The sequence below is a fragment of the Patiria miniata genome, unplaced genomic scaffold (assembly GCF_015706575.1).
Source record: "Patiria miniata isolate m_02_andy unplaced genomic scaffold, ASM1570657v1 HiC_scaffold_20, whole genome shotgun sequence".
Lineage (NCBI taxonomy): Eukaryota > Metazoa > Echinodermata > Asteroidea > Valvatida > Asterinidae > Patiria > Patiria miniata.
Genome location: NW_024037059.1, coordinates 26,344,673 through 26,363,983, shown reverse-complemented (window position 1 = coordinate 26,363,983; position 19,311 = coordinate 26,344,673). Strand labels below are relative to the sequence as shown.

The window sequence follows — 19,311 nt, the reverse complement described above, 5'->3', positions numbered from 1 at the left end:
AAACTCTCAAAAATATCCTTCAGCGTGGAGCTTGAGGTGACCTCAGTAAGGCCATGAGGCTTGAGAAGTCTGCACCCACTTACGATCTCAACCGATATTCTTCGGGGAATTTGGATAAAGTCAAGACAAAAATCAGAGAAAACGGTAATGTTAGACCATACAGCTGGTCTTTAGTCTATTTCCTTACATATTGCCCTGATTAAAAAGCGTTTACAGGTTCCAGATACACGACCATCATTCTCTCAGTCTGGCTTCCAGAAGCAATATTACAACCCCGTCTGCAAATGGTTTCGAACTAAATTTAACCCATCTAAAAACATGTTAAAATTGTGCAGCAGCAGGATTCCAGTCAAACCAGTGAGTTTGACAGTTTTGAGACATCATCTTACATTGAAAAAAAAACTTTTTCATTTTGCTGACGCACATGGCTACGGTGATGCGGGCGCTGACCAGAAACCGGAGACTTTATTTTTTGGCCTTAAAGAGATGCCGCACTCTTTTCATCCATATTATCGTCAAATTTCAGCAAAATGTCAAACTTTGTGACGATATTATCAAATTGAAAAGCTGAGTTTATTAAGGCCTACATGTTGAATGAATGAGTGAACAAAATATTTTCTTAAACTCATGTTTTGACACAAACATCATGTGTTGTACATTTTGTAAACAAGATATTGTGACTATTTTTGCTAAAATATTATAGTGTATAATAATTTTAGGGGTTTTTTTTCCTGGAGTGCATGCAAATTAAATAAATAACTGAATAAGCATTAAACAATACTGTGTTTTTCATCATTCTGGTCTTGCAACTTATTGTAATAAATCTTGATATTTGACAAGGACGAGCCCTTGTTAGCAAATTGCAAAATCTTGCATTGTTCTTAGAAAAAGAGGGAGGTGTTCATTTCCTTTACATTTTTCCTGTGTGGTCATGGGAGACAAGGGCCTAGGGAACGGGTGCAGACCTAAAAAGGCCTAGAATTTCCTATGCACGGCAAATCAGGATTTGTGTGCCCTCAATTTGTTACTGTTATTTTTGAGGACCATGAATTGAAGGTTTGTAAATAAAGACGGGTGGAAGCCGTGCACTATTTTGCCCTGTTTTTCAAATGGCGATGGGCCTCGGGACTTCTTTTAGGGGTGAGCATCTTTGGATGGAATCTTCTCCCAAAAGTCATTGGGTTATCCCCAAAAGAAGTGAACAGAAAATGAAAGATGATGAAATAAGCTTATTTGATGGGCGTCTCAAACACCTTGGAGAGTTGTGAGTATTTTTAATAAGTGTAATTATCGATGAGGTCTTTGGGAGTCGGTTTACCTGTCTGCACCCTTCGGGGTCCAGACCAGTGATGATGTTCGTCCTTCGCATGCGAAGAAGACCCATGACGTGTGCGAAGATGCCCGATAAGGCCGATCCTCGCGCAGTATGACCGGTTGCAGTGAGGGCAAGTGTTGGTTGGGGGCTGACTAGGTGAGAAGGAGGAACTTGATCTGTTCCTGCGGAGCTGTCGTTTCTTTTCGTCCTTCGCATGCAAAGATGACCAATGACATGTGTGCGAAGATGCCTGATAAGGCCGATCCTCGCGCAGTATGACCGTTTGCATTGAGGGCAAGCGTTGGTGGGGGGCTGACTAGGTGAGGAGGAACTTGATCTGTTCCTGCAGAGCTGTCGTTTCCTTTCGGCCTCACAGATGTGGCCTTTCTCATACTTCGTCACGCTGTGCTTGACCAAATTACGCCAGTTGGTGTGGTGCTGCAAACCCCCCCCCCCCCCCCCACGTTTCTGGATCTATGCTGCAACTTTTGAGGGAGGCCTTTAGGGGTGTCTTTGTAAGTTTCCTCTGGCTACTTTGCTAGCACTTTTCATGACAGTGTTCGCCGTAGAGCAGTCTCTTTGGCAGGCGCTCCTCTGGCATGCGACGGAAATGACTGGCCCATGTCAGCTGGGAATGTTTGAGTGTGGCATGGATGCTTTCCATTTCAGCCCTGTGTAAGACTCCGTGTCTGGAAGTTTGTCCTGCCTTTTAATGTGGAGCAGCTTCCTGAGACATCTCATGTGGAAGGCATTGAGCTGCTTGGAATGCCGGCTGTATACAGTCCAAGTTTCACAGGCGTACAGGAGGGAAGGGAGCACAACAGGGCGGTAGACTTTGAGCTTAGTCTTAAGGGTGATTGCTCTAAGCTCCCACACCGAGGCGTGAAGTCTGCCGAAGGCAGTGCTTGCGAGAGCGATCCTATAGGCAACCTCATCGGCGATGTTGCCAATGCGAGACAGGGTGCTGCCTAGGTAGACAAACTTGTCTGCCACGTCCATCGTCCACGGTGATGTAGGGCTCTGTGTAGGGGACTCCAGGAGCGGGTTGACATCACCTCTGTTTTTTTGGTGCTGATGGTGAGGCCACAGTCTGTGCATGATGTGACGAAGCAGTCTGTGCTCATCTGCTCTTCCAGTTCCTTGGAGGCATATTCAATGCGCAATCGTCTGTGAAGAGAAAGTTCCTGAGAGTGGTCATCTGGACTTTGGTCTTTGCCTTGAGTCTGCGCAGACTGAACATCTTGTCATCAGTGCGGTATTGCAGGTCGACCCCTATGTCCCTGGAGAGAAAGGCATCTGTCAGCATAGCAGAGAACATCATGCTGAACAGGGTAGGTGCCAAGAGGCAGCCTTGCTTCCCTTCGTTGGCCACACGGAAGTGCTCAGATAATGTGCCGTCGTCTTGGACTCGAGCCTGCATGCCGTCGTGGAATTTGCAGATCATGTTGACAAACACGTCGGGGCAGCCAAACTTTGACATAATCTTCCACAGGCCCTCTCGGCTAACAGTGTCAAAAGCCTTTGTCAGCTCCACAAATGTGGAGTATAGGCCGACATTCTGCTGCTGGTACTTCTCCTGGACTTGGCGGGCTGTAAAGATCATATCCACTGTGCTGCAACCTTGTCCGTATCCACTCTGGCTCTTGGGTAGTAGGTCGTGTTCAAGGTGCTCTGTCAGGTGGTTCAGCAGGACTCTGGCCAGAAGTTTCCCGCGATCAATCAATCAATCAAAAGAAATTTATAAAGCGCCAAAATCAAAAAGTTTGCTCTAAGGCGCTGATGAGGCACCAAAAAGAAGAAAATTATTGATGGTACACCTCCTGAAACAGGTGGACAGCAGAGAGATGCCTCGATGGTTGTAACAGTCCTGCCTATTGCCCTTGCTCTTGTACAGATGTACGACGGAGGCCCCCTTGAACTCCTGTGGCAGCTTGCCTTCTCTCCACATCGTGCGGAAAAAGTAGACAGCTGACTGGTCAGAACTCCGCCACCAGCTGCATAGATTTCAGCTGGAATGTCGTCGGCACCAGCTGCTTTGCCATTGGACAATCCTCTGATGGCTTTAGCGGCCTCAGCATCTGTTGGCGGCTCATCAAGGGTAGTGTCGGGATCTGGGGAAGATGTGCAATGGCTTCATCATTGATTACTATGGCGATTTGGTGCCTTGAGGTCTCCTGGGTGGGTGCATCCAGGAAGTCCTATACACTTGAGAAGGCAGAAGATGGAGTTGGTGATCAAGAGCTTGTGTGCCGCACATGCTTCTAGAAAAAGGGTGTTGTTGCTGTTGCTGTTGCAGCTAGCAATGTTGGTTTTTAACGAGGACATGGTCGGTGCCGACTCTGATCGACGTTGTAGTCACCAGAATGATGAGCTTGTCTGCCCTGGGCACTATAGTGATGGTGGAGGTAAGGTCCTCATAGAACTTCTCCTTCAGATCATCAGGGTTGGTCAAAGTGGGAGTGTAGGCACTGATGAGCGTGGCGGAACGTTTACCTGGGAGTGGCAGTTGCATGCATGGTCATTAGCTGGTCATTGACACCTTTAGGTGGTACAGCCAGCTTGCTGACCAAGTTGGCTTTGACAGCAAAGCCAACTCCAGCCTTTCGTCGCTCTGCCTCACTACAGTCGATCCAAAAAAGTGTAGCCAGCACTGACTTCTGACAGCTGTCCCTATTCTGCAGGGCGGGTCTCACTCAGGGCGGCGATTTGGATGCCATGCCTGTCCAGTTCTCTGGCGATCAAGTCAGTTCTCCTCCCTGATCTAGAGGCGCCAGCCCTATCCAATAGTGTGCGCACATTCCGTGCGCTTGAGTGATCGATGTCACCTTTCTTTTTCTTTTTCCCTTTGTTGCTTACCACTGGTACTAGGACTCCAGCTCCAGCTGGCCAGGAATCGGTGAGGCAGTCAATGTTTTGGCACCTTTTCTAGCCCGCTCCTCGTGCCAAGGAGATGAGCAGTGCGGCCTTGAGGAGGGCTGCTCAGTCACCCAGCCTGCCAAAGTCCAGCGCTGCCTTGGTCACTGGAAGGCTACCTTATGGCCTGAGCCGCCTATGTGCGGGTTTGTGGCTACGGCTCCCAGTGTGTCCACACCTGCCTTGTCATTTCCCCATCGCCGCAGGACTTGAGACGATGATGTCATGGGAATGGAAGGGTGAAGTCATGACTGCGCGATGGCTTAGATTACAGTGAGGTGGGGTTGCGCTGTGCTGACCTCACTCTCTCGCCCGAGACCATATATTGCAAGACAGAGCCAAGAGAGCTGGAGATAAATCTGGGTGCAGTGGATGGTCTGGATGTTTTCTGTGCCCCATCCAACTTGCAGCTTTCAACAAAGCGTGCTGGTATCGCCGTCCTGCCCGTTGGACCACAAGAGTCTCCTCAGCGCATTCAGCCGAAAACCAGTCTTTGCATGCTCAAGGTAGGCAAGCCCTCAATCACCACGATGCTTGGTGCAATATCACCAGAAGGTCTGAAACCCGTTGGCTACCCTCAACCTTGCCCAAGCCATGGTCGAATGCCGAACAGTTACTTGGAGCCACAGGTTAGAGTTGAGAAGTAGACTGCCATTTAAGGCTAACGGGTCCTACCCAGACCAGTTAATAGACTGCCACAGACCTTAGTGGTAGTTACGCGCTCTCCCAAATTATTACAACTGTATAAAAATACTCAAAACTCTCTGAAATGTTCAAGACACGCATCAAAATAACGCATCTGTTTTATCTGCAGCCACGAGCTAAAATTTCATGCAGCTTAGTTGTCATGCATTCTACATTTGCAGTTTTGTTTCTACAAATAAAAAAAACGAGTGGGCCTACACGAAAAGAGGATGACGTACCCTATCCCCTTTTATGCAAACATATGACAAGTGACGGTCATGATTTTTGTGTGGTAAGCTCGTATAAATTTGGATGAAGTTAGCCCAAAATGGATCTATTTTGCAAAGGAGCGTTGGCGTCCATTTTCAAAATTGCGATGGGTATAAGCTTCAGGCCTGCTTTTAGGGGTGCACGGTGTAACTTGCGTGATCATCGTTGGATGAAATTTCCCCCGAAAAGTAGAACAAGAATTGAACAGAAAGTGAAAGATTATGGAATAAGCTTTAATTTGATATGTATCTCAAACGCATTGGAGAGTTGTGAGTATTTTTAATAATTTTGGGAAGTGCGCGTTATTACCACTAAGGCCTATATGGTGGTGTATTTACTGGTCTGCACCCTTTTAAGTTCGGACTTCAAATATAGGGACAGCTCAGGTAGCAAGCGGTATAGAAGCGCTCTGATGTATGGAAATTTATTATGCATGACCCGTTACAGGTCTGAATCCCGCCTCCTGAATCACGCAATGTTTGTCCGCAACCATCCTATTGCAAAATGGCATTTTCAGAGGTGATAAGCTTCGATTTTTGCTGAATTCGAAAGTGTCTCTGGCAAATATCAATAAAGAGAGCAAAATTACTCTTCAGTATTTAAAACCTATGCAGTTGAAATGCTAGAAAGTTACCTTCATGGAGTCACTAACGATTTTGCGTACTTTTTGTGGCAAGACAAGAGTGAGGTTTTTTTTATAATCGTGTGTTCAATCACCGTCTGTGCACAGAGAGCTCAACCGCGATTTGAAAATAAACAAATATGGTGCGTGCGTGCAGAGGTGATCCAGTCAATGGCTTTGAATGGGAGAGCCGGGATGGATGGGGGCCGGGAAACAGTCTAAGGGGTACAGATCATCGATCATGCGCTGAGCCAGTATTTTTTTGTAAACATGCGTACAATAAGAGAATGATAAACAACTTCTATCCCTGGTGGATGCTTTTATACAAGTGCTGTACGGTTGGGTAAACTTCAAAAACTGCACTTAACAATAAGCAAAGCAACAATATGCGGCGCTGAGCGATGCATCTATTGCACACTGTACGTGTACATCTGAGTTTCGGTATATCGCCATTGGAGTACTTATCCTGTAGCGGCGGCGAAAGAACGATTAATTTGTAAGTAAGAACAAAATGATTGTATCAACTTAAACGGTGGAGGATCACTAAAACCTTTAAAGCCAATATAACTTGTACTGTGAATCCGTTTTTAATTTTTTTTTTTTAATCCGTTTTTTAATCATGATATCGAGTTGACTTGATGACAGATGGCGTTGGCCTATCTGCTGCTTGGTGCCATTTTGTCGCACAGGGCCGGGGTACACCTGGGAAGTGGTCGTTTTTTTTTTCGTGGGTAACTCACAAACAATGAAAACATGAAATGGGCACAACCGATGGGGAAAAAAGCTGTCTTTTTTTATTTCCCACAATTTCTGAGTTGGGGGTGCACTTTGCCTTAGCTGAGTTGATTGCGCCCATGCTCTCCCTTCGTGTTCCAGTTTAACGTCACTGAAACTCAAACACAATAATACATTTGTCCGACTGGAATACTTGTATAACCCAGGAGTCTCGGACTAAGATGTTTTCGTTCCTGAAAAATGTAAAGGGTTGTTTTCTGACAATTATCAGACAAAATATATTGTGCCATGATAATGTGATGAAATAACAGGAATTGGAGAACATGTGCATGTGATTATGCAGATGTTATAGTAATGGGCCTACTTCCCCTGTGGAGATGACACAACCGTACCTGATGTCGCTTCATTATAGATGCCCGCGGAAGTTCGGGGCCATTCATAGACTAACATTGCATCCAAACGGAACAGTTTCGGACCAATGCTGTCACAGGAAGCTTAATATTGCAAGCGTTGGTGAAGAAGCGTTTGGTTTGTGTTACTGATTTTCAGCTACATTGTTTATGCGATGAGCAAGGGCTTCAACATCCTTCCATAGATTTGTTTTCCAGCTCAAGTTCAACCTCAAGTCATGGCCTGCCAGTGCTGGTGGTGGCGCTGGGTAGTCACACTAGCGGCATTCAATGTGACATTTCTCTGTCTCGGACTTCTGTACAACTACAGCATACTCTTCGTGAGTTTGAAGGAGGAATTCCATGCTGGATCCGCAGCAACAGGTAGGCTAAACACCCAAACGTTAGAAGTATAGCACCTTTTTGGGATAAGGTGCACGCGCGTGCGGCCCTTATGGAATAAAGAATTAGTTAAAGGCACGTAGGAATTGAAAACATACCTGAAGTGGACCAACCCGAAGGTAGAGTACAGCATTTTGTAATGTGTGCATAATGTTAGTTTGAAGCATCGAAAGTGCTCATAACCTAAGACGGGCAGTGTTGTAGTCGAGACCGGATAGTCCGAGACCGAGACCAAGACCGAGACCTGAAGATTCGAGACCGAGACCGAGACCGAGACCAGCCCCTTCAAGGCGGACCGAGACCGAGACCAATATGGTCCGAGACCGAGACCGAGACCGAGACCGCTGATAATGAATAACAAAAGTCGAAATTAAAAAAAACAAGACACGTTATTATAGTTGAAAAATTTACCTTTCTATTCACAAAGAATACAGACCAAAATTTCGACCAGTGGCAGTGTTGACAAATTGATACATGACACCTTACTTGAGCAAAAAGTAGTTACACTTAAGAAACATGGGCTTTGACATGTTGTCTACACCCAATCGTGACAAAAGTAAAAAGTTAAGGATAGATGTTTCATCTGTTATAGGAACTCGGATCCTAAACTCCACATTCACCCCCTTGGTTTCAGCTATGCCTTCTAACGGATATTTAAAGATGCAATTTTAATTTTACATTGCCTCTTTTTTCCTAAAATAAATTTAGGACTTAACTTCTAACAAGACTTTTGTACTTGATTTTAAAAAATGGGAGCTAGAAAATGTTGAATTAATTTTTAAATTTTTGTCATAGAATGTGGACTTGTACATGTAGACCCACAAGTTGCGAGGTGGTAGCCAGAATGTGCTAGATATGGATTTTTAATTTTTTCTGAACGGGATTTTTAATTTTTGAGGAATAATGGGGTACTTTAAAATGAGCAGCCAGAAAATGGGGTCTCATCATACACTCTCATGGCAACAGTGGGTGGTAACTTGTACATGTAAGGGGCCATTCAGAATTTTCAATGTTTTAAAATTTCGACTTTTTTTCCAAATTATTTTGACCCACCCACCCACCCCTAATTTCGATTAATAAAAAAACTGAACATGACTGTACATGTACATGCACTTGCATGTACATGTACTTGAACACCATGTACATGTTCATGTGTGTCTAGTTCAGTGACGGCGTGAAGTTGTTGGTCATCCTCTTTTATGTGATAAAATATGTGATACCTCACCAAAAAGTATCTTTTAACGAAATTCAATCAGAATATTTATCCATTTTTTTTTTAAATGTTTAATTGTTGTTTTACTTGTTGGTGTCCCTGCCACACTGTACGATGGTGTAGCCGTGCGTTATGCACGTGGATTGTATACTTTCGTTTTGATGGGGACTTTACTGAATAGAGTCTGGTGACTGTACATAGAAATTTCTTTGAATAAAAGTCGAATCGTTCATTCATGTGCACTTGTTATGCAAAGCAGGGGCAGTGGTTCAAGGATATCCAGTCGACTTGCAGAAAGTGTGCAAGAACGCGACTTGAATGCTTTTATGTGTCCACAATACAACGACGCTTTTTAGTTATTTCACTGTGTGACACAGTGAAAATTTTTGGAATCATAGGCCTAATGGCGTCAGCGATACTTGCTGGGGAGCTCTTGCGTACGACTTTCTGTACTTTGGTACTGTTATTTCCAGGACAATTGTGTGTACGGTAACCCGACGTACCAAGATTTTTAAAGACGAAATTGCCGACCTCAAACTTGTTAGTGCCATATTTGGCAACTATTATGTGCGTTATTAGTTTAATTAAACAAATGAACAGGTTAATTAAACATAGTACCATTGAAGGTACCTAAAAGTAAACAACACCATAGAAGACCGACAGACGAACATAAAATGTTACAAAATAAACATATTTGTCTGGATAATTTTTTTAGGGCGTTACCGGAAAGTTAACACAAACTTGGTGTCAAATAGATCATGAGAGTTACTTTTCTTTGACTTTTCATACAAGTTTACATAAACTTTAACTGTATGACCTGCAGTGGCGTAGCCACGGGGGGGGGGGCGTGGGAGGCGCCACCCCCCCCCCCTCCATGAAACCTTGTCGCCCACCCCCCAGTCGCCTCCCCCACTGAGATTTTGAGTTTCGAAAAAAAAATCATTGATCTACATGACGCCCCCCCCCCATGAAATGTTCAAGCCCCCCCCCCCCCCCCCCCCCCCCCCACACACACACACACACACACACACACACACTGAAAAATTCCTGGCTATGCCACTGACAGTACATACAGGGGACTAAGTTGGAAAAGAAACACGCATCGCGATATTGCGCGTTTGCAAGTCAAAAGATCTATCTTTCTTTGTTTTTGTATCTTTTTTTCCATGGAAAGTGAATTTCGATTTTCAATTATTTAGCTTGACCCACCCACCCACAATTTGGAAAAAGATCGAAATTTTGAAACACTGAAAATTCTGAATGGCCGCTAAGAGTGTGTGAGTTAAAATCTGGAAAATCAGGTAGAAAAATTTACTTTTAAAAATACTGTCAAAATACTGTCCCAAATTAAAGAGAACATTGTGTGGGGTCGAAAATATAACTAATTTGAAGCACCTCATTTAATATCAGAATACAAAATGCAAGTGATTACGCCCACAGGGGTGGGCTAAACTACACAATCCCCGAAAATGGTTGACACTTATTGCATAAATTGTTACATGTACAAGTTTATACTTTGCTTTATGTGGCCGATTCAACAGATAAATGCCGAACTTGTTCCAAATCGTTCAGTAACTGGTACTGCTGGAGCTTTACATGTACTTTGGGGACTTTCCAACGTGCAGGCGAGTCCGAACCGACCGCGATATATAACAAGCTTGATCTACGGGCTAGCAAATGTTTTAAATAACAACGGTACTGAACGAAGTGAACACAAAGTAATCGATCGAGCTGTAAAAGCTACAATATTGCCGGTCTCGACCCGAGACCAGCCAAAATATCGAGACCAAAGGGGACCGAGACCGAGACCAAGACCGAGACCACAGCTTCCGAGACCGAGACCGAGACCAGCAAAAAGTGGTCTCGAGACCGGTCTCGAGACCGGTCTCGAGACCTACAACACTGAAGACGGGTGCTGAACCACTAACCTGCCGGAGGAGTTTTAGCTCAGTGAATGCTGTAGTCCTATATTCTGAGAAAACAGTATTCTTGGATCTCGGTTTCAATTCAAAAGTTGCCGAGTCATGTTTTGAATTGCGCCCAAATTCAGTGTCCGGGACACGTTCTCATTCAGCCGATTGCAGTTACGCGATGTCGCGCAATGAACCGACGAATTATAGCAACCGCGCGCGCGTGTGCGTACTGTCAACGCTTGCGCGCGCTTCGCCGAATTAGAAAAACAAAATACTAATAGAAATTTCCAAAAATGCGTCTTTAGACACATCGTTGGAAATGACCTTCTTTTATTGTTTTCTTCAAAATGACAGCATGACAGAAAGAACAATTTCACAAGGAGTTTGAGTGCCATATTACTATATCTTTAAACCAAGTAAGCTTTTCAACAAGTTTTGTCAGCGACTTTTTTGACATTTGCAAATGATACTCTTTAATGAGAAAAAAACTCGCTCAAAGTGAAGACGGGGACGGTATCAAATACCGTGTGGAATTAGTCCGCTAGAAATGGTATCGTTCGGAAGAAACAAACCATTGATAGAAGAGGTTTTCTCTGAGGGAGGCACTTACCAGTCCTAAATTCTGTATGACCGTATGTATATGTTAAAGTTTTTTGAATTACTTTTATTTCCTAAACATTCACCTGAATTGCATAAAACTTGGACACGAGCATCATTGAGTAGCAAAGATAATGTGGAATTTATTTCAGGTCATAGGTCAACTGAGGTTAATAATGATGTAATTCACAGTTTTGGGGGAAAGTTTACAACATTGTACGTGCTTTCCTTGATTTTGATGAAACTTGCATGCAGTGACCCTTGGGTGGGAAAACAATTCTTCATCGGATTACTGGGGCCAGAGGTCATGTAGGGGTCATTAGAGGTCATTGTTCAAATATGCTTCAAATATATTGTCTACAGAATTTGATGGATTGTAATGTCACTTGGATGGAGTAATCCCTTGGGTGGGGGTTCATCACAGTTCTTCCAAAATTGAAGGTCAAAGGTCATCTAGGGGTCATTTGTGGTCGTTGAAAAATGCCCCAAATGTGGGTTTTTTGTAAGAACACAACACATATAAGGATCGACCGCGGAAAAAGGCGACATGCGGTCCGCGGACCACTTGTTTTTAAAAACGTGTGCCGTGCGTTGGCAGCGAAATCCAGTGACGATATCGGCACATGTGCGTTTGTTGTCTGTGTTTTTTCCGAATTGTAGTGTATAAGCCATTGAACTGAAACTTCGGTTAGTTGTTATGCACCCAAAAATTAAGTGTTCACATTTCGGCCTTTAGTTCCAACACAAAAGTTCCAAATATCCACACATTATGCGTGCACTTGAGCCACTGAATGTGTTTAATTATAGGACGCTCAATTTGTTTGCTAAATTTCAGGTTGGGTTGGTTCCGTGGCTATAGCCCTTACCGGCCTCTGTAGCCCTCTCACGGTCATCCTCGAACGCAAGCTGAGCAAGCGAACTATTGTCAACCTAGGAGTTGTCGTCTTCAGCGCAGGACTGTTCGTGACGTCATTCGTTCCGGCCCTAGGCTACGCCTATTTCACGTTTGGAGTTATGACGGGGGTCGGTGCGAACTTCATCAACCAGCCCACAATGGTAGTGGTTTTGGAGTGGTTTGCGAGAAAGAATTTCTCCCGTGCAATGGTCTTTACTTTGTTAGGATCAACTTGCGGTAATTATAGATTCGCTCGTATCCACCGCCCAAACTGCTAGGGCGCTGGGGAAGGGCTAGTCTCTTTCACAAAATTATGTGAAGGAAGCACAGGCGTTGCAAAGCACTGTGGTAGTTTGCTGCCTTAATCAATGCACGTACCTTCAGCGGTTACACCTCTATGTTCCGACACGCCTAGGTTCCGACACCCCTATATTCCGACAACTCAACCTATGGTCCGACACCCCTATGTTACGACTTCTCGACCGTGCTCCGACACTGTTCCGACTGCACATATTCTTATCCCTATAACTAGCCCTAAACCTAACCCTATAACTCTCACCGGGAGTAACACAATATTTTGTGCAGGTTGTCAGAACATAGGAGTGTCGGAACATATAGGGTAGTGTCGGAAGATAGGTTGAGCAGTCGGAATTAACATAGGAGTGTCGGAACATAGGTTGAGTTGTCGGAACATAGAGGTGTCGGAACAAAGGGGTGTCGGAACATAGGTGTCGGAACATAGGTGTCGGAACATAGAGCAGCCACCACATGCACATTCAGCGCTCTGACAAAAATCTATACAATGAGGGCTCGACGAAATTGACCTGTCGCCGTTTGGAATTTTGTACGTTAAGTTTTGTTTGTCTCAGATGTTTCGCGTTCCGCGTCCATTCGTATATCGTGAATTGGACGATATTTCACAAGCTACATTGACACGATTCTACCGCGACAAGGACATGAGGGTGGGTCCTGAAGAAATTAGCCCTTCCAGCGCCCTGTTTGGGTGGGGTACGAGCGAATAATTAAAATCACATGTAGTTGTTACCCATAGTTATTCACCGATTGAGGGCTCTGTCGTTAGTTCGTTTTTAATACGTTTAAACTAATACAGAGTTGAATGCGCTATTACGAAAGTGACGTTGCTTTTTTTCGTACTTTCTCAAGTTGTACAATTTCAGTATTTTTTTTTTAATTTCAAAATGATAGCTTCCCAATCGTCAGGCCAGGCTCTGTCATGATTAACAGAACGTCGATCGATATGCACACTTGCCAATGAAAAGTCTCACAGGAAATTGCAGACTTCCTTTGTTGCCATCGGGCTTTAGTCTCGGAAAATGTAAGTATTCTCAGTTACCTTTTACAGGTATGTTGGTATTCAGTCCCGTGCTAACGACGTGCATTAGTCACTACGGATGGCGCGGTGCACTGAGAATTCTGGGCGGTGGCATCCTCGTTTTGGGCGTCGCGAACGGCATGTTTCTGACCGACCCACCAACTGAAGACTACACTGCGGCGCCCGATGATGAGCCTCCTGACGAAAAACACGAACTGGAGAACATGGGCAAGATGAAGCAAGTTCCGGAAGGGGGCACCAAGGGGTCTGATTATGAAAAGCGAAGCAGCAAGGGTCACGGTGCTGACTTAAATGAAGGGAACAATGACCTCCAAGTGAACAACATCGACAGCTGTGGATTTCTGCACCTTATTAAGAGCCTTGAGGTTTGGTTGTGGTCCATTGGTGTGCTGTTCGGTTACATTGGGTGGAATTTCTTCAATATCAATTTTGTGAGTAGCCTAAGTGTAACGCCTGAGCAGGCTGAAATGATATGAAAGGTTTATTATACAAATACAACATTTTTTTAGGGGTAACAGGTGCGTTACATTTATGACTATTAATAAGGGAATAAATGTGTGCTCCGGAGGTTTTTATCACTCTGTTTAATACCACTTAGAGTCTTGGTGCTGATAATTACCCGAGCCGGAGGCGAGGGTAATTATCAGCACCCAGACTCTAAGTGGTATTAAACAGAGTGATAAATACCGACGGAGTACATATTTATTCCCATTCATAAATACCTTTTCGGTAAAAAAAAATCATATAATTCGTTCAAAACATCCCGATTTTGTTCAACAAATTCACTTTATGCTTTTTGAAACATCCCTCTAGCAAAATAATGGAGTGTTCAGCTGGCGAGTAAGATGAAAACAACCCTTTTATGGAGATTGACGCGCGCGTATCATGTTCTACGCAATGTCGCGCAGAACGCACCTGGCGCGTTGCGTTTTGAATTTAGAACTATAAAATTCTAACTCCCTGGTAGTGTTGCGCATGCCTACGTGAGGATTGTGAACGTTCAACCAATGAAACGATAAGAGGCACTGGATTTTTAGGAGTCCACATTTTATTGTGACACTGGAAAAGTGTTTAAGACCAGCTAGCCATGTCTTTATCATCCGTTTAATACCGGCCACGTGACGGGCTCTCGACCAATAGGAATGGCTAAACTGTCTGAGGTATTTATGAATGCTATATTAGCCTAAATATAACGCCTGAGCAGGCTGAAATAATATGAAAGGTTTATGATACAGATACAACATTCTTTATAGAGGTAACAAGTGCATTACATATAACATATTTGACATACCTTTTTTTTTGTTAATTTCATTGAGAAGTGCACTTCTTTAAGTAAAAAATGTAATTGTCCATGCTTTTGCGGACAACTGAGGACGCTGTTGCAGTGATGTCATTTCAGGAAGACACTGTTCAGTTATGGGTTTTCTGTTTAAATTGTGAACCCCAGCGATTGCTTATTGAAACTATTATGTTGAGAGAGAAGTTTGCCCATTGGCTTATTGCCGGTACTGACACAACGAATCACCAAAGAAAAGAAAATTTACGACGGAGAAATGCCCAAAATTCTGGCAACTTTTGCTGCTGAATAGCTGTAACGTTGAGGTTTCTGCCTGAAATGACATCACACTATTGCTCATGAATATGGAATTTAGCATCAGCATAAAAATCAAAAAGGCAGCAAATACGCTTGGAAATGACCTAACGAACATTTAAAAAAAATAGGGTTAAATGGAAGTGAGTCTAGGGTCAACCTTGGCTTACCAAAGCATGATGTTTCTCACTTATGAACTGTCTTCTCTTAATAAAGGCCAGTTTCATGAAAGGACTTGATTTCAGCAGCAGCCAGACAGCCTCCGCCATTATGATATTTGCTTGTGGGGAGATTGGCGGGAAATTGCTCATAGGTGTGATCGGAGATCGTCTGCCCTTCATGTCCTTGTACTTGCTCGTTATATCGTGTATCTTTGGAACTGTCGTCCTGGGATTGCTGGCCATTGTTAAGACTTTTACAACGGTTGCTGTCGTCGCTGTAGGTAAGTTGTTCAATGCTTCGACCTATACAGGGCGAGTAAAAATAAGACGATACCCAAAATGTCGGGACTATTGTTATAGTGAAGTTGTGCATGTAGCACTTTCAAAATCTAGGATATAAAAGTCCAATTCATAAGATTTCTTTTAGTACAAGAATCAATCAAATCACTCGTGTAATTGTTAAGTTATGGAATTATAAACACAACCACCGTTTTAAAGTTCTGTCCACGGATCACAAAAAGGTACGTGTTCTTTCAGCAAAACGAAACCAAATCACATAGGGATGTGTGTGAATTGCTTTCGTTTTGCTGAAAGAACGCACACCTTTTTTTGTGATTCGTGGACAGAACTTTAAAACGGTGGTTGTGTTTAAAATTCCGCAACTAAAAAGTACATGAGTGATTTGAATGATTCTTGTCTTAAAAGAAAGCGTATGAATTGGGCTTCATATCCTAGATTTTGAAAGTGCAACATGCAGAAAAATAAAACAATAGTCCCGACATTTGGGTTTCGCTTCTTCTTTTTTTTTTACTCACACTGTATAGTAATTCATGGGCGGCCTAGAGCAAGTTCGGGCGAGGGCCGTTAGTCGACTGGGTTATTTGTGGCGTTAATTGCGTCTGCGCACTAATAGCAACGTGCGAACTCCTCTAGTCAAACGATGGTCGAAACGTCAACACAAAACGTCTTGGTCCTGGCTCCTAGTTGTGGATAATGATGCGCATGCCTATCAAGGGCGGATCCAGGGGGGGGGGCCAAAGGGGGCCATGGCCCCCCCAAAAAACGAAACCAATTTTTTTTTTTTTTTTATGTGACATCGCAATAAAGGCAGGCAATGAGTACACCACCATCTTTTCCTCAAAAAACATTGGTTAAAGTGGTCAGAAATTGCCTCAGATTGCACCACAGAGCATCTAGAATCCAAAAAATTTTCGGGGCCCTTACGGGCCCCGAACCCCACGCCGTAATTTTTTTGACCCACTTTTTTGGGGGACCAAAAAATTTTTTTGGCCCCCCAAAAAATTGTGTTCTGGATCCGCCCTTGATGCCTATTGGTAACAAGCGATGGAAATGTGCCCTGTGGTCCGGTTCCAAATAGTCGATTAGAGTATATAGTCTAACCATCCCGCCTTATTTTGAGCGAAGTTAGTCGAACTAATAACTAGATATAACTCGCGCCCGAATTTGCTCATAGTCTTTTTTCCCATTTGGTATAGGAGACCGAACGAACTCAACCAGATCCTACGAAGAAAAGTCTATTGAACATTTTATTTTTAAATTTATTTTAACATGAACAAATTACTGGCTCTTCATGTTGATATACTTGATGATTATAAGGAATAAAATGTCAGTAAAGGTGTTGACAGTTCCTTTTTATTTCCATTGTGCAAAATTTGTTTGACACGGCTCGTCAAAAGTAGTCAAGGGCGGATCCCCCCCCCCCAAAAAAAAAAACATTTGTTTTAAAGTGATGTCGCAATAAATTTAAAGGCGGGCACTGCGTTCACCACCATCTGTGTACACCAAAGCATTTAGAATCAAAAAAACTTTCGGGGCCCTTAAGCGGCCCCCCAAAAAATTTTTAAAAAAAATTGTATTCTGGATCCGCCCATGAGAGTAGTTAGACTAATTTCTAATTGAATTTGGTAAGGAAGTATTTTTTTGTGTGTGGGGATATTAATGACAAATGTTTTATTTTGTTTCACCCAGGGCACCGGCACTGGAATCATCACGCCCCAGTAAACCCACCCCGGCACCCTATTGCCAACGCGTCTTTGGACGAAAAAAAAACAACGAATATGTTTTCTTTTTTCCCCATTTTAGTGTCCGGCTTGCTGCGATCGTGTATCCATGGGACAACTATTCCAAGTGCAGCGCAGTTGTTTCACGAGGCATATGGCGCCCATACTGTCGAGGTGTTATCGTTTGTGCCACCGGGGATCGGAACGCTGATAAGTGCACCTATATCAGGTAAAGTGTACCAAAGTGTGAAATGTTCTCAAGGTGTAAGAAAAACAAACTCGGTCGGATCTCGGAAGCTGCGGAAAAACGAATTCCCGTTCACATTATTTTGACCTTTGACCTCATAACTGTATAGGTCAGATGAAGAGGTAACCATGGACATCTTTTTAATGTTTGACCATATGGAGGTAGGTGGTTTGACCATGGCCATTTGAGCTTTTTTGAAATTTGACGTTATTTTGACCTTGACCCCACGATGACCTCAAGTTGACCCAGTTTGGTCATGTAACAGTTTGGGGCTGGGCTACTGATGATCCTTTTGACAAAGTTTGGTTGAAATTGGTCAAAATATGTAGGAGCAATAGACAATGTCAACGTTTTTGTTACTAACTCACTAACTAACTATAGCTAACGCATGGACTAACGCAACGGTGACCAATTTTGGTCAGCATGGCCACTCCTTGAGATTTTGCCCAATCCGATCTTGGGAATTTAGGCCAGGCCTTGGGAATATGTCGCTGAGCCTTAGGATTTTTTTTGCATACTGTGAACGCACAAAAGTATAGATGGCGCATGCGCAAAATGTTATCTGAAGCACTTTGTGAGCCCCATTCACATAAAAATGCTGTTATTGTGATGCAAAGTGCTAATATCTTGGGAAATCTTGGGAATTTTTCAGAGGACATCTTGGGAATTTCTAATTAGATGGGTGGCCACGCTGAATTCGGTTGCTGCGCGTGCCGATGTTGCCAGCGGTAAAGGCTGCTTTTAAGCTGTGGCAATGACTAGAGCAGGCTAGTCGAAATTTACGTTGATACCAAAGACAGGTTTTTTTTAGAATTTAAAGCAGGACTGTTCTTATCAGAATTAAACCCACGTCGCGAAAGCAGGACAAGTTCTTACCGCAAACCGAAACGATAGCATTCCCCGAAAATACCCGAGGTTTTTTGAACATGGTTTCGTTGGCACAGGAATGTTGAGTCCCGATAAATCTTCATTTTCCTTCAGTTGATGCAGCATGCAAATTAGAAGGTTTAAAACTTGTTCATTTGTGTTTCGTATGTTTCGATCTCGTTGCTAGGTGTATTGTATGACGTCACGGGTGACTACGTCCTCGGCATTTTTGTCATCGCCGCCATCTTTGTCTGTGCGTCGGCAGCGTTGCTTGGCATTCCCTTGCACAGGAGGTTTGGGTCTCGTGGATTGTCTGGCTCGGGTGGATCAAGCCTTCCCGTTCCATTATAAGCTGCTGGTACAGAGATAACGCCGCCATATTTGTACCTCCATAGGCCATAATTGAGCGCTTGAGGGCGCACTGTACTGACGCCATTTTCTGGATATAGACATCGATGGTACAGACCATTGATCTCCATATACACTGTACACAGACTGGATAGGACATCGCGCCGTGTTTGTGCACGAATGCGCGGCCGAACAATGGCGGCGCGTTGACTGTCAGACGGGTAAACGCGCATTGTGCTTTCACTTTGTTTACTTTGGAAAATTGATTATCGAGCGACATTTTTCTTACAAGTTACAGGAGGGAAATCAAGCGCTCCTCCAAAACCAATCTTAAACTAACTGAACGATGAAGAGTTACCCTCAATCCCTCCAAACAGCTTTTCCACACTTTCTTGATATACACTTTATTATGCATTTTCGAAATTCAAGAACCCCCATTTCCTTTTTTTTTTTAAATCCCTCCTCCTCCCAAAAATGATTGTAAGTAAATTGCCATTTTATTTTTGGCCCATTGGTCATTAGAGCACACTGAATTACTCCATCAATGAAATGATTATTGTATTAATAATATGCTGAAATGACATCATATTTTTTAACTGAACACTCACACGAGAAATTGTATGGATATTCATTCAAATGATTGATATATTTATTAAAAACCCGAACATAAACCAATTAGAATCTAAAAGGTAAGGAAAAACCTTAATTTTACAAAGTAATCAGTAAAAACTTCTTCCCGTCCCTAGATTGATCAGGGAATGACATCGTTCACCT

General features: G+C 43.5%; 1 protein-coding gene across 2 annotated transcripts; it reads left to right on the top strand.

Moving 5' to 3' along the window:
• The first annotated feature begins 6,177 nt into the window (after positions 1-6,177).
• On the top strand, positions 6,178-18,647 carry LOC119728891 (monocarboxylate transporter 13-like). 2 transcript variants are annotated; one of them, XM_038201326.1, is made up of 7 exons: positions 6,178-6,300; positions 7,148-7,312; positions 11,889-12,185; positions 13,312-13,733; positions 15,110-15,335; positions 17,158-17,304; positions 18,377-18,647. In XM_038201326.1, exons 2-7 carry the CDS (start codon positions 7,168-7,170, stop codon positions 18,538-18,540), a joined length of 1,401 nt encoding a protein of 466 aa, XP_038057254.1. In that variant the 5' UTR covers positions 6,178-6,300; positions 7,148-7,167; the 3' UTR covers positions 18,541-18,647. The 2 variants fall into 2 exon arrangements, with proteins under 2 accessions (XP_038057254.1, XP_038057253.1); XM_038201325.1 differs by having other exon boundaries at positions 7,135-7,312.
• The last annotated feature ends 664 nt before the right edge of the window (positions 18,648-19,311 follow it).

Coding starts and splice junctions, on each gene's coding strand:
- LOC119728891 (XM_038201326.1), top strand. CDS start 7,168: ATGGCCTGCCAGTGCTGGTGGTGGCGCTGGGTAGTCACACTAGCGGCA. Junction 12,186..13,311: donor TTTGTTAGGATCAACTTGCG/GTAATTATAGAT, acceptor TACCTTTTACAG/GTATGTTGGTATTCAGTCCC. Junction 13,734..15,109: donor ATTTCTTCAATATCAATTTT/GTGAGTAGCCTA, acceptor CTCTTAATAAAG/GCCAGTTTCATGAAAGGACT.